The sequence below is a fragment of the Pleurodeles waltl genome, chromosome 2_1 (assembly GCF_031143425.1).
Source record: "Pleurodeles waltl isolate 20211129_DDA chromosome 2_1, aPleWal1.hap1.20221129, whole genome shotgun sequence".
NCBI lineage: Eukaryota > Metazoa > Chordata > Amphibia > Caudata > Salamandridae > Pleurodeles > Pleurodeles waltl.
The window spans coordinates 755,123,458-755,138,532 of NC_090438.1; the positions used below are offsets into that span (position 1 = coordinate 755,123,458).

At 40.2% G+C, this 15,075-nt stretch overlaps 1 protein-coding gene across 1 annotated transcript in view; it reads left to right on the plus strand.

The window, feature by feature from the left end:
- The window catches only part of IRF4 (interferon regulatory factor 4), a 55,799-nt gene extending 41,113 nt beyond the window's left edge, over positions 1–14,686 (plus strand). The window contains exon 9 of the mRNA XM_069217779.1: positions 8,012–14,686. Coding sequence (XP_069073880.1) covers positions 8,012–8,155 — 144 coding nt within the window. The 3' untranslated portion in view covers positions 8,156–14,686. The remainder of the gene's footprint in view (positions 1–8,011) is intronic.
- Positions 14,687–15,075: the final 389 nt, after the last annotated feature.

The window sequence follows — 15,075 nt, forward strand, 5'->3', positions numbered from 1 at the left end:
GTCTTGAGGTCTGTTTGTGGCCCAAACCATGAAAGTGTCTGTCAGTTAGAACTTCACAGTTTGCTCAATTCAGTGGCAGCAGGCCACACCCCTTTTCACCCACCCTCACCTCACAAGCAAAGAAAGGGATTTCTCCCAAGTACATTTCCAAAAAAGAGGAGTTGATCGGAAGGCACTGTGTAAATCTGTAGTTGAGAAGTGAACCTCATAGTTTGAAATGGTTAAATCGAGTCAGAAACTAATTTATTTCAGACATGGCATGCCACCAGGAATGGCAAAATGTTTTCTTTGCTATATTTCACCTTTTGGGATTTAGGTTCCTTCAATTCGGCTTCACATATTCCAGAAGAGCATTCATTAAAGACATAGGGGTAGATTTAAGAAAAGTGGCGCAACATCCAATGCAGCGCCACTTTTCTTGCGCCCCTTAGCGGCTCCCTGACGCCACCATGTGTGTGCCATAATAAAGATACGGCGCACCATGGCAGTAGTTAGGCAACTAGAGTCAATTTTTGATGTATGCTTGCCGCTTTGCAGGATTAGCAACAAACATTTTGACGCTAATTGTGCAAAGCACATTCAGGCCCATTATAAATAATGGTGTGCCTCCTTTTAAATCGTGCTCTATGCAGGCATTAGAAATCCCACAAAATATGGCACAAATAAATGTTTTAGATTTCCTTGTGCCATTTTTTCGGCTCCCTTAACGTGAGAACACCCCCTTGCATACATTATGCCTGGCGCAGGCATAATGTGGCGCAAGGGGTTACAAGGTGGTGCAAAGCATGCACTGCACCCCTTTGTAAATTTGGCGCAGTGATTTTGGCCTCATTGGGCTACATTACCGTAGAAAAAATTTGACTAATGTGGCGTAAGGAGGTGCTAGGCCTTCTTAAATGTGGGCCATAGTGAGGTTATAGCACATATACTGTATTCTTACCCAATGTATTATGGTTAGTTCAGGAGAATTAGTCGAAGGCGAAAAGTGGTTCACTTTCTGCAGCTGAATCCCAGGGTTTTGACAGTGGCCGGCCTGTCAATCAATAAAGAAAAGTCTAACTTTATCTCTTTTGTAGTTCTCAAAGTGGGGCAAGTTCAAGCATTCCCTATGTCACAGTGGATGTAGTTCTTAAGCCACTAGCGCAAACCAGTTACGTACAGTTTCCGAGAGTGTGCCATGAAAATGGTGTTTGTGGTTGCCAAGGGAGTTTGGTCTATTGGGCATTTAAACAGTGCTACGCACCTCAAGTAAATGAGACCTATTCAAATGGCTGTGATTTTCCAAAGGTGCCATTAACACCTAGTTTAGTTCTAATCCCTTCAAGAGTGGTAAGGTCTGATTCAGAAAGCAATTTCTGCTCTTAAGTTGAACCTGGATGCACAAAATGCTTGATTTTCAAGTGTCAGTTCAGACTTGATTTCTACAAATGGTACATTTCCACACACAAGTTAATTTACACGTACATAACTTTACTCCAGGGTGGTTTCATATTACTTGTGGGTACATCTTACAAGGGCTGGTGAAATGTTTTACAGAAGGGGCGTCTTGAAAAGTTGGGAAATAACTTATGCATGGAGTTTGCAGGTATTCAGAAACTGTTGAGACCCATTTTTACCCCAGAAACAGGATTACATCTGAATCCTTGTAGAAATGGCAAGGACACATTCCCAAAGTTGGTAGGGATGTTAGGGGCGGGTTTTCTCTTGGAGAAAAAAAAAGAAAATATTTTGAAGTGCAAATGCACTTAATATGTAAGAACAACATCTGGAAATGTACTAGTGAGGAAATGGTTAGGCTCCTCAAAATTAGGGGTGTGCAGAAAACTGGGCTCCGCCAGCAGAGTTCACAGAGTTTTGCCTACTCCGCATTCAAGCCTGGAGTGTGGAGTTGCTGCGAAACTCTACCAAACTCCGCATGCCGGATTTTGTTCTCACGCGCGGCTCACCACTGTTAAGTTGGTGAGGGGAGAATTTTCGTCCTCTAGCACAATTTCCAGGCGCTAGAATGCCATCCAGCAAGATTTCTGGACGTGGGAGGTTGCAGAAGGTTACAACCTTTTACGTTGATAAAGCTGTTGCTCAAGTAGAAAATCTGCTTGAGTAGCAGAAAGAAGCAGCGCCCCCTGGTGCACCGCATTGTGCCATTAATGCTGATGTTACCGTGCAAAACAAGCTCCTGTGCTAAAAATCAGCACAAGCAGCGTGACATGCTCAAATTCCACCTGCTCGCGGAACTCCACAGATTCGCACAGAGGTTTAATGTGACTCCACAAATTCTGCAGAGTGAAACTGTGAGTTCCACCAAGGCCTACAGCTATCACAATTTCCCAGGGTCTTTTTGAAAAATCATAAAGTATTGCAAATTGACCCTAAACCTAGAAAAACTACAAGCCTAAAATTCAGGAATACACAAAGGCGCTCAAACATGGAGACACAACCACAAATTGAAATATATACATGTGTTCAAACAAAGAGGCTTCATGCACTGAGAAACAGGTTCTTATGCACCCATTTATAGGCACAACCCATAGAATTTCACTTCTGCCAAATCCACTGGCTATGCTGTGATGACTGAAGCTAGCTTTGAGATTTGAGACTTGAAGAGTTCAGAGAAAATCAAGCGCCTGGCTACGACCGTCACTGGTAAAGTAGCTACATAATGTGCCAGGATACACAGCTTCTTTCACAAATCTTAAGGCCAAAGCAAGTAGCAGTGACAAACCAGCACTGATTTACCAGGTTTACTCTTGCAAAGTCTTTAGAGGATGGTAGTCTAATAAATGGCAACTGAATGAAAGTTGAGGAGACGAAAGAAATATAGCACTATAACAGCAGTAGTGTATTATTTGGGTGTGTTGGATGCTGCCAGATGAAGGTAGGGGGGCAGAAAAGGGTTGAGGTGAGTGTAAGAGTGTAAAGGTTCTTCCTTTTAACCACTTTTAACCAGGATGAATTCTTCAAAGGCATGTAATGGTAGAAACTATGAAGTGCAAACTTTGGAGATGCTTTTGTTTAACCTTTTGAGCTTTTAGTTTTAAAATTAGGTAACACAATATATTTAAAATGCATTTTCAAGGCTATTTTTTAACATTCAACTTTCCAGATAAATACACTTTACCTAGATTTGTGAGAGTTATTAAACTAACTTGCCAACTCCATTCACTATGTTAAAACACATCTACTTGAACCAAACACATAACACGGTTGGCGGAATCTAAAGTTTGCAAATAAAGAATTTGAATATTGATGCCACACAACTACTCTATGCCTCAGAATCCAATATCATGGGGTGCCTTACTAGACACAATGCTAATATTTGCATATGTAACCCCACGTTTTATCATTCTACCCATCGATGACCAATGATCACTTATACAATTGTGGAAAATTCGCACTGCTATTGATGTCCTTAATGTGCAATTAAGTTAAAATATTGAGTACCGAAAGGCAAAACGAAATATTTTCATTGTTTTCTCATAATAAGTCATGGAAATCTGAAAGCTAGCAGCTAGAACTCCTACAAATATGTCTCTACGATTCACATTACTAGGGAACTGCTGTCACAAGGGGATGACCCATGAACATTCCTTCACTCAAATGTTCTCCTTGTAATGTACAAACCCACCTGTTTGATGATTTCTCCAGAGACGGCTTCAAACTCTTCGGGGCCTTCAGTCTTCAGAGGTTTTCACCTGAGGAATACCTAGTTAATTAAGGTTACTTAGATCAGTATTTGGGAGAGAAAAGATTGGGTACAAAGTTGTACAAGCATTAGATGACATGTAAGACCAATATCTACTACTTCCAGTTACAAAAGCAGGCCAAGGACCTATGTGTACTGCCAGAGAATGTGTGTCAGTAAGTGGGAACCCTAATATCTTGTGTGGAGTTCATAGATTTATAAAATATTTATAGGAATTTAAGGCAAACCCTCACCCACCAACCTAGGTGGCATGCTTAATCATTGGGTTTGCCTCTTCCATCTCTAGGTGAACTATCTTTTAATTAATCCATGACAGTAGCGCCCAGTTTGCAGGGTTGTGGACAATATTGGCCTCAAGGATTATGAGTTAGTGTGTCCCTGGGGACAAGATTCAAAACAGCATTTCAAAATACAGTCAACAGGAGACTGGCTCAAAAAATGAGTTTGAGATCAGAAACCTGGAAAAAATGAAGTTTTATTAAAAATTTAAAGCGCAATACAGAAAATAGAAAAATGCAAATGCAGCACCAACCACACTGAACCACACTGAATCAGGTCTACAACTATCAGGTGATAGTTGTAGATTTTAAGGAGCCTGAGGTACATAGCACAGTGAAGATACTGAATGCTACAAGACCAAGCACCCTTGGCAGCCACAAACACTATTTTAATGGCACATGTCTGTTCATGCTAACGGCTTAGGAACTACATCCACTGTGAAGTAGGAAAGGCTTGAACTTGTCACACTTTGAGAATTGCAATAGGGATAAATGTATTTGAAAACGTCATATAAACATACTATCTGATGTAACCCACTACATGATTATTAATTTGTCCGTTCTGACCCAATGAAGGTGGCAGCAAAAAAAAACAATAAACAATGGAAATACCTATGAATGAATGCAGTTCAGTGTACATGCATGAAGAGCCATAAAAAGTAGCAAAAAGGTTTCCTCCTGATTTCTTCGAAAACAGTATTTACTATAAAATGGACAGTGCACATCTTGCTACATGTGGTCAAGCGAGAAATAGAAACACACAGTGAACATTATGAACAGCAGACATATTTACAAAGAAGAAGTCGAGGCCTAACTGAGGCCTAGTTCAGTGTAAGCCAGGGAATACATTAAAACACATCATAATGATCTTGTTGTAATTGAATTAGCCCCATGTTAATACCCAGATATAATTCAAATGTGGGATATATTCCTCATTTATTGACAATGTTAGGGGGTTGGATGGGATCCAAGGGGTGTTTTTTAATGGGAATGTACCTCCTTTTGCTTTAAGTCGGGATCCAGTTTGAGACATTAAAAATTCCTATAGGTGATGCAGAATAATTTGTAATAAGAGATTCATTGATACTGTTCTTCATTCTGCAGCAAGGCTTGCATCTGTCACTAAAAGGTTTGACTACATTTCCTCCAATTTCAGAAAACAGAACGGACTCCATACCTGTGCGCCTCTTATAAGTTATAAGGTGCAAATAGAAATCTATAAAAACATCACAACTTAACCCTCGAAACAACAAAGATTAGAACCCAAAAAGCCACATATCAAGCAGTTTCTGGAGCATCACCATCACTCACTTCATTTATTTGAGATGCTTAAAAATCCTTATGTTATGTTAAAAAACAGATGATTTATCTGTTTAAGCAATACCTTGATTGAGCATATGCTTCACTGCTCTCTGCCTCCTTTCTTCTCTTGTCTGTTCTCCTCTCTCCTGTACATAACTCTTGCTCTTTTTCCCCAAATCTTACTATTTTTGCGCTGTACCTTTTCCTCCTGTTTCTCTCAAACTATATTTTTCCTTACCCCCTGTTTCCATTCTACTTTCGTCTCCTGCTATCTTTTCTTTTCCAGTCACTATTTCCTTTTTCCTTGTACGTGAAACTGCTGAATGATAGGGCCTGATAGGCCTTTTAATCTACTGGGCGTTTTCCCAGTGGGGGCAGGAGCCTTTGGAAGCTGGTTTTAAAAGCACAGGAACACTTCTGGTGCCCCCATCACTCTGCCCAGCACCCCACGTTTAGCCCAGAACCAGTCTCAGGGGGGCTTCAAGAAAGAGAGGGAAGAGAGAGGCTGAGAGAATTTGATCAGAAAGGGAGAAGAGACAGAGGAAATAGAGAGTGGGTGGATGAAAAGAGAGAGATTGCATGAGGAGATCATGGGAGCAGGTTTGGGTTGAGCTGCTTTTGGTTCCTCAGTGCGTCCCTGCTTAACGACACATGTTCTTCAGGGGTGTGGAATTTAATAAAATATCTAGTTGTCCATGTGACAGGTTGCTTCATAAATCTACTTGTGCTGTGAAAAAAAATCTACTTGTCCCTTTGGTGCCATGTAGTGCAGCGACAAATTATGGTAGCAATCACATTATTTAAGAGCTATGATAATAGCGTCTCTGATTATGCCATGTCTAATACCATAGTAGGGCTAAAATACTAGCAGTTTCAAGTCCTACTATAGCAATTTCCTTAGTTTGCCACCTTTCCACAGACCTACATATTGGGGCTGGAGGAAGCAGTAACCAATAGTTCCAGGGCTGGAAGGCCTTTGAGTTTGTGCAAACCTGCTAAAATGCATGTTTTAAAGATTTTCACCAGCTCTTCTCTAATCTTTTCCCAGACTGAAAAAGGTTGGAAATGTACCGCTGGCAAGGGCAGAAGTAGAAGTTCTTCCAGGGTTGGAGGAAAAAAGTGGAAGAAAAGTGAACTTGTAAACTTTCCATAGATTTTCGCATGAGCACATCTACAAATGCATATATGCTTGTGCTAAAATACAGTTCTCAAAATATTTCTAGGAGTACGATTTCCTGGTCTACTTCTGTAAATTCTTGTGAGTTCACGAAAGCCACTAATGCAAAGGCATATATCATGGGTGCACTTTTGTGACTTTCTTTAAGAATTGGGATCCCAATTAGGTGTGGCGTTAACCAAGACATTTTGTTTTTAATACAATTCTATTTCTCTTTCTATCCATCTATCAGCTGGCTTTACTGTGAGTGATAGCATTATGTTCTTCCACAAGGAGCATTTTGGCACAAAAAGTAGTTTTGTTCAGTGCCAGGAACTACTGTGGCAATGTGTGCTTTTTGAGGCCAAACTTCTTTTCTGCTTTTTGACAATGTTTGTTACAATGGTGAGGGCCTGGCAGGTTCCACAACAATAACGTGTTACAAAAGCTATCTTAAAACAAGATAAGCATTGACAAAACCAAAAGACCGACTACAAATGTTGGATCGGCTGGTTTTGCCAGTGCTTGTTTATTTTCATGTTTAACAAAATCTTGCAAAAATGGTTACACTGATTTTCCATTTTCATTATTTTTGGGAAATGCTTGCATGCATCAACACAGATTACCGAGTGATGCTTCAAAAAAAGATTACCTAACATTTCTCCTTAATTCATCAAAACATTTTTTTCCTCCTTGCATTTTTTCTGAACATTTTATTTTGAAAGCAAAGAATCATCAGTCTTGCTTACAAGCTTCTGCAAACATTTGCATCTAATGAGAGAGCCTTCTGGGAGCATTTCTCATAGTCTCATATTGTTAAACATTTCAAACATGTGTACACATTTTCTTACTGGAACCACTGTCAGTAGTGCAGTGTGACCTTACAATGTCTGTTTAGTGTGCTCACCCTATTATTAAAGGCTTTGCATTCATGAACATAATTATAAATTTGAACAGCATTAACATAGGGACTCAAATATTACCTCAACAGCAGACAGTTACCTTCCTTGTAAACTGGCAGCTAAAGGGCTTGTGCTGCAAGGGATTGAGTCTACTTGTCCCAAGGACAAAATAAACATGAAAACGTGTTGTACTTGACCTCCAAACAATCCTGTGGGCACTCCATGAGGCTTTCAGGGTGACCACATGCTCAATTGCTCTTCCTATTATGGAATAAGCAATTTGTCATGCCTCCATTGAAGTACTTACAAAGATGAAGATCCCACCCATACAAGTTACACCTGGCCCAAACGGATGTAGACGCCAATAGGTCTAGGTTCATTGTTAAATGAAAAAAAACTAGTTGTTTCCTGTATGTATAAGTGAGTCCAACATTTAGTTGCAGAAATAAAATCTTTGCCAGTTGAAAAATCTCTTACTTTAATAATAAGGTAGTTCAATGGGTATGAATTTCACCCACTTGCATTTCACAAATGCTGTTCACAGAATACTAATGTGTAAAACAAAAAACAGGCACAAGACAAGACCGGTAGATTGTTATTCAAAATATGCGTACATTTGTTTGTATTAAACTGGCTTAATATATTTTGAATTGTTTGTTTATTTTTTCAGATTGAGCCCATGTTTGCAAGGCAGCTGATTTATTTTGCTCAGCAGAACAGCGGACATTTTCTAAGAGGTTATGGTTTTTCAGAGCATGTTGGTGGTCCAGACGATTATCACAGGTCAATACGGCACTCTTCAATCACTGAATAAACAGATCCGGGATTGAGTTATTTCAGTGCTCCTTAATGAGGATGCGGAGAGGAATAAGATTCCATCTGCACCGACAAGTGAAGGTATTCAAGAGAAAACTGACAGTGGACTGGCACTGCTTGGACTGTTGCAAAAAAGATGGGCCTCCTTCCTTTTGGAATCCCATGTGCCTTGCGAGAATCCCGCCTTCTGCAAGACTAACCATCATGCTGGACAAAGGGATTGCAGATGCTGCTGACTGACATCCACCAGAGAAATCATATTTTCTGAACATTTTCTTACTCAGGGTGTGCACTCAAGTGCAGTGTGATGTCTTATACAAAGCTATTTATTTGCACTCTCAAGACAGGTATGACTTCATGTTTGCAGAGACGTTCTGGACATACATTGGTCACTGATTTTGTGCCTTGCCTTACTGACAACAAGAGTACAGTGAAGGGTTTTATGTGTTCTAGTTGAACCACTTCCAAGTGTAGGGAAGATTCAACGGTGTGTATTACATTTATTTTTGTATGAAAGTTTTATTGTATTTTTATATGCATAAAGGTACTCAGGAGCGCTTTTTGTGAATTTATACACATTGCCATGCTTTTTCATTTTAATAAGTATACTATTCTAGGAACTATGAGTGGCGCCATTGCTGTACCACTGTTTTTTGACCCCATATTTTATACACTGGTTTACACAGTAAGTTCTTTCCTAGCTTAGTAATGCTGAGTGACTATTGAGACCTTCACTTACTTTGTTACTGTTATGCAAAATTCACCACCTTGCTCCTCAGTTGGCCTGGTAACTGCCCCAGCTCCGTTTCACAAAGAGGGCTACAGTACTTGGCAGCAAGGACTGAGGACCAGGAGAGAATTGAGTTGGTGCACTTTAGGAACCACAGAAATGCTGTTTATGACATAATAGAATGGAGTCTGTACTAACCAGGCTTGTTTTAAAGTGCTCTTGTGAAAATATAAGTCAACACAGGCCCTGGTTAAGAACTAGGAGTTCAGTTCCAATACCTGTGCAAACCACAGTTTCGGTGGGGATCAGGATTCCCCTGAAAACTTAGGGCCTGATTTATGAAAAGTTAGCACTGCCTTTATGTCATTTATGGACGCAAAAGCGGTGCAAACTTACAAAATATATATCAAAAAATGACATAAAGGCGGTGCTAACTTTTCATAAATCAGGCCCTTAGTTTGTCAAACATGCTGAATTTTAGCTGGAGAAAAAAGGGCCTAAAGAAAAGGCAAAATGTGTGCAATGTCATGTGTTAGTTTCTGTGTGTTATGCCTTAGTTCCAAGGGCAAACTTGGAGTGGGGAAAAGCTACCTAATCCGGCGAATACCTCACCTGTGGTAAAGGTACTTTCTGGGAGCGGTAAATACCTCATCGTTTTACAGCCTACTCAAAATTGGGACCAAGTATTTATTCACCTGTAGAGAGGAGTGAATCCACAAAGCAAATACAGGGATTGCTTTACTAAGACAGTAAGCAAGCCTTTATATTTTTTGCAGGGAATATGGTTAAAATGAAGAACTGTTATTTCTTAAGGCGGAATCTCGTTACATGGCCTTACATGTTGCCTGTTTTTGGAAAAGCATCACTTTATAAGAATTCAAAGTATTTTTTGATTTGTCTGGCAGTATGCTAATGTGAACTTTCCAGGGTGGAAACTACAAAATGTAAAAATCTATTGAAGCACCGCTCTAGAGAAATAAGTAATCAGAGGATCTGTGAAATAAAGATGTGAAGTTTGAGAGATGGATATATGAGCTCTGAATGAATGTCATTGCCCAATTAAAAAAAAAGGCAAGGTACCACAAAGGGCTCTGAATAGAACCTTTCGGACAAGGTTTGGTGGCCGACACCACTCCTTGGGAGCTAGATGACTATGGATTTCCAAGACCAGCAAATTGCACTTATGTAAACACAATTAGAACGACATTGTGATAAGCATGTTCACTGGTATAATTGTGCATCACCTATGGCATTTAAAAAAAGATGCAGTGCCATAAGGAAGTCAACGTCATAGAATCAGAAATATGACATGCAGAGCAGGGCATACGTATCTACTTCAGTCAAATCTGATTTACTAATGAAGGTGTTAGGTACTTTCAGTATGCAAAGGTATTGCTGAATACTGTAAAGTGCCTGTGTGTCATGAGTAAACAGAAAGTGTGATTGCTGGAAGGCACATATATTCCCCATTTTATAATAAATCTTATATTTCTGACAGCTGTGTGGACAGACTCGGATAAGTAGACTTTTGCATGATATCCACATGGCACTACAGGAGAAAAATTAGACGTGAAATCTAAACATACTTTAAAAATGATTTTCTCACTTGTTTGAAGTTGGAGTTGGAGTTCCAAAGATTTTTATTCCACTGAACTGTGAAAAAGGGCCTTTTGAAATCTCAGATGTCTGACTTGATTCTTCTGTGAAGATTATGCTTGCCACTCAGAGGCCCAGATTTATGACAAAGTGACCCAGCGCAGTGCAGTGGAAAAAATAGCAGCGTCGCGCTGTGCCACTTTTGAAACACAGCGATGATCCATATTTACAGGAATATGGCACACCCCTGCCTTTCCCCCTTTGCCGGCACTGAATTAAGCTGCCTGCACCAACACAGGCATCCTTACACCACAGTGCAAGGGTGTCTGCGTTGAGGGGTATAGATTGTTTATGTGCAGGAAGGTGTCCCATCCTGCACATAAACAATCTATAATGGCAATTTGGCACTTTTACGTGTGCTGCAAAATGCAGCACATATAGAAATACCAAAGCGTCATTTTGGAATGATTATTTATGTGCAGGAAGGGACTCTGTCCTGCACCTAGACAATCATGAATGGGATTTTGCTTCTTCTATGTATGTTACAGAATGCAGCACACACAGAAAAAGCAAAAAAAAACAAGGAGGAATAAAAGCATTCCTTCTCTATTTTGCATGCTAACGCCACCCCTGGGTGTATCGTTAGTTTTTGGCGCTGCCAAAGATTTACGATTTCTCATAAATCTGGGGTAGCATCAAAAGCAATCGGTGTTGAGGTGGAATGCCCACTGCAACACTCATTGCATGTTCCTTTGACGCAGAAAACTGTGAAGGGGCCCTTATTCACAAGGAGGTGTAACGCCACAAAAAGTTGCGTTAAACCTCCTTGTAAATATGGAGCAGTGGTTAGCGCCACTGGAGTGTCACGAAGTGCTCCGGTGGCGCTAGGGGCTCATAAATATGCCCCAGAGTGTCTCAGAATGTTTCTTCAATTACCAATAGTGGACATATCTTTAGTGGAGATGCTCAAAGTCCCAAGTCCATAATATCTTAATGATAGTCTATGCATGATCAGAGAGGAGGGAAAGCAGCTCTGAGCAGAGACAGACACCCTTCGCCCATCTGATCAGGTCCCTTTCCAGCAATCCAGTAATAATTGTAACCTTTGTCTGAGCAAACGGATACTCACCAGCAAACAAGTTAAACTCCTCCAAAAGTTCAAAAGAGTAGAAGCCTCCCTGCAGGCAAATGCTGAGGTTCTTGAATAAACAAGACACAGGTTTTCTCAACATGCATATGTACCTAACCATGTGCAGCTGAGAAAATTGATAATTATGTATCTGATAATAAGCCTACTTATAGAGAATGTGTTGAGAAAGTATTCAAAGATATGAATAAATGTGGTGGCCATGACATGAAAAGGTTTGACTTAGAAACAGAAAGTATTCTCCTTTAGTGTGTGAATCAAGGATATCCAAGAGTGTTCCATGAGGTTTGGTGCCATGCCAGATTTTTATGATAACCGCATGGGAAACTTAGACATATGATTTTCAAAGGAACGATTTACATAGTCATAGCATGTGCTAGAAATATGGCATGTTTGGCCCTGGTAAACCAATCTTAGAAATCCATGATGTAAACAGTGAACACCCCTTACAATATATAAAGGCTGTACACACTGCTTTGTCGAAAGATTGAGTTTGGTTAACCTGCTTCCTAATCGTTTGTCATCTGCAAGCTTCAGCACAAACAGAAGAACCATAAATAAGATCAATTATGATCCATGAAGCAGCTTGGCACAGACTTTTTGCTGTCAACCACCATGTCTTCCTCAGCCTTTTAATCATCTGTCGAAAAGAGGTTGCTTCCTCTGTTGTCCCGATGAAGACCCTTTTACAAATAATCTTGTGGGTCGAAACTTTGACATACTAACTTGTTGACTAGTATACATTTTATTGAAAAATTGGAACTTTAATTCTGAGACATTTTGTAATGCTACTCAGTCGAGATTGTTTGTGTTTGTTTTTGTAAACAACACCCGGGCACTGATATTCACTCCTGTCACCCATCATCTTCAGTGCACCGTCCTTTGGACCAATTACTGTGAGGATTCTGTCTATATGACAATATTACCCAGTAATTAAAAGCTTTCTATCTATGTGAGCATGCCTACATATTTCTTATGCTGAAGAAGGTTAGGCTGAAAGCTTCTTCCAAGGAAACCATTGTCCTTTTACTAAATATTGTGAGAGTTGTGTTTCTGTGGGCTATCATGTCATCAAACAGGATTTTCAAAGGTAGCCGCATTACATTAATCTCAAAAGCCAGGTGTATTCCAAATGGGACATTCTGTACAACCTTTGTTTTGTACCAGGCTTTTTCAAACGTCATTGATGGATCACCAGGAACAACACTGCATTGACCAAGCTACACTCATTTGGACATAATGGTGCTTATTTACAAGCCCTGTGCACTGCCGAAGCATCACTTTTTGGGATGTACCAGTGGCACAAAATGCAGGGCCTTATCTATAAGGACACGCAGAGCCACTTTGCATAGCTTTTCATGGACTTGTAGATATGGTGTAAGGCAACACAGCACAAGTCGCTGCAATGGCTTACTGTGCATCACGGAGGCATTGCATAGACATTGCTGTAGGTTTTCCCATGCAATACCCATGGTTTTTGACGCATTCCCAAATTTACAAGAATCTGTGAGCCAGGGAATGCATCAACATTTTACGCCTCCCCAGGGGGGCGCAACGAGGAGTGATATCTTTATTTCTCCTTGATTTTTACTTTTTTATGTGCTCTGCATTCAGCAGTACACATAGAAAGAGGAAAAAGCCTGCATGGATTGTGTTTGTGCAGGAAGGTGTCCCTTCCTACACAGAAAAAATCCTGTCTGTGAGGCAGGCATCCTTGCACCATGATGCAAGGGTGCCTGCTCGGCGCTAGTCAGCCCATTGTGCGCCAGTTCAGGGGAAGAAGACAGAACTGTGCCGTAACTTGTGGATATGGCACATTTTTGTCCTTTTCCTGTGGCGCACGGTCACGCTGCGCTGTGCTGCCCTGCATCACAGGGCTTGTAAATAAGCCCCTATCTATTGGAACAGGATTTATAATTAATAGGGCAAAAACAACAAGATGATGTAAGGATTGCTTGAATTACACCCAAGCCATGGCATTCCAGACTATTGTTTTTGCTCACTGTGCCATTCTAGACAGAGACCTGCTTATGCAAATCAGTCTTGATCCTGCTCCACTATGACTGGGCTGGCCCAAGCTGCCAGGCCAGTCCCTTGCAGATGGGAAGACAAGCAGCCCCAGACTGGTTTTGACCTACTTAGATCGCTTTTGTGAGTTATAGTTTGAGTCCTATGACAGTGAGCTCGAGACCCACGTCTCAGGGTCTATGGCAAAACAACAAGGTGATGCTTGAATTAATGTCTGCCACTGGCAGTCATTTGAGGACTCATTTCAGACCATTGATTTTCATCCTATGTTGTTGGAGGTTCACCAGATGGACCATGACAGACTTATTACCGTGCTGGAGTCTTGACACTTAGGTTTAACAAAGCTTTCTTAATGCCATTCCCTAATTAAGAGTATAGCCCGAATCTGAATCGTGTCACTAAGTTGGCCACAGACGAATTATAGCTGAACAAAAAGTATGGTAATGATTGTTGTAAAAATGTTATATTTGGGAAAAGCACTATGACTGCTTATCGACAGTAGGAGAGCAGGCTAGACAATAGTAACACTTTCATTACTTTTTAAAATACATGTAATTATCATAATGTTGACGTTTTTAAATAGTTGGTGTTTAGGTCCAAATGACTGTATTATTTCTTTATTGTAAATTCATTTTTATGTTCCAGAATTCCCTCCATGTATTTTGCATTGAATGTCAATTCGTTAAAATAACTTTCTGCTGTAAAGATAATGGGCCTGAGTCACAAAGATTTTACTGTGACTTACTTGTGTCTTTCTCCTGGCCTTCATGAGTAAGTCAGGCATACTACAACAGTAAGTCACACATAATCATACACCAATCTTTCTGAATGAGGCCCCTATTTATAGCGCCAGTGAAACTATCTGCATCTCAAGGATGCAAAAATAATGTGGGATATAATATCCCTTTGCCTTTTGCTCCTGCTGCATTCACATAACATCACAGTGGGTTTTGTAAATTACTTTGCTTTTCACTTGAAATATTTTCTTGTTTACAAAAATGTTTTACGGAATAAAATAATTTTCTGCTGTTCTGACTTTTTTTGCTCTAGTGCAGAAACATAGTTTCTCGGTGGTGCAAATATCTGTATTTTAAGTTCCTTAGAAGCGTGTACAATTTTGATTAAAAGAATAGGGAGACATTCTCCCACCATTCACCGGTTGCATGAATCAGGTGCAAGGTGTGAGGTTGTAGAGTTGATTCCTGGAATTGCTATTGTAGGTTGATTTATTTGCACCTATGTACGCATCCAGTTTGCCTGTCCCTGCTCAACTAGAGTGCTGGGAAATTTACATCACTGATGATTAGTAATGTACTTGTTCTTGCTGTACTTGAAATGCTTCATCATTGATTCAGTCTAAAACTTAAGATTACTTTTTACAGGTAATGTGTAAAAGCCTACTTTTGATTTGAACCAC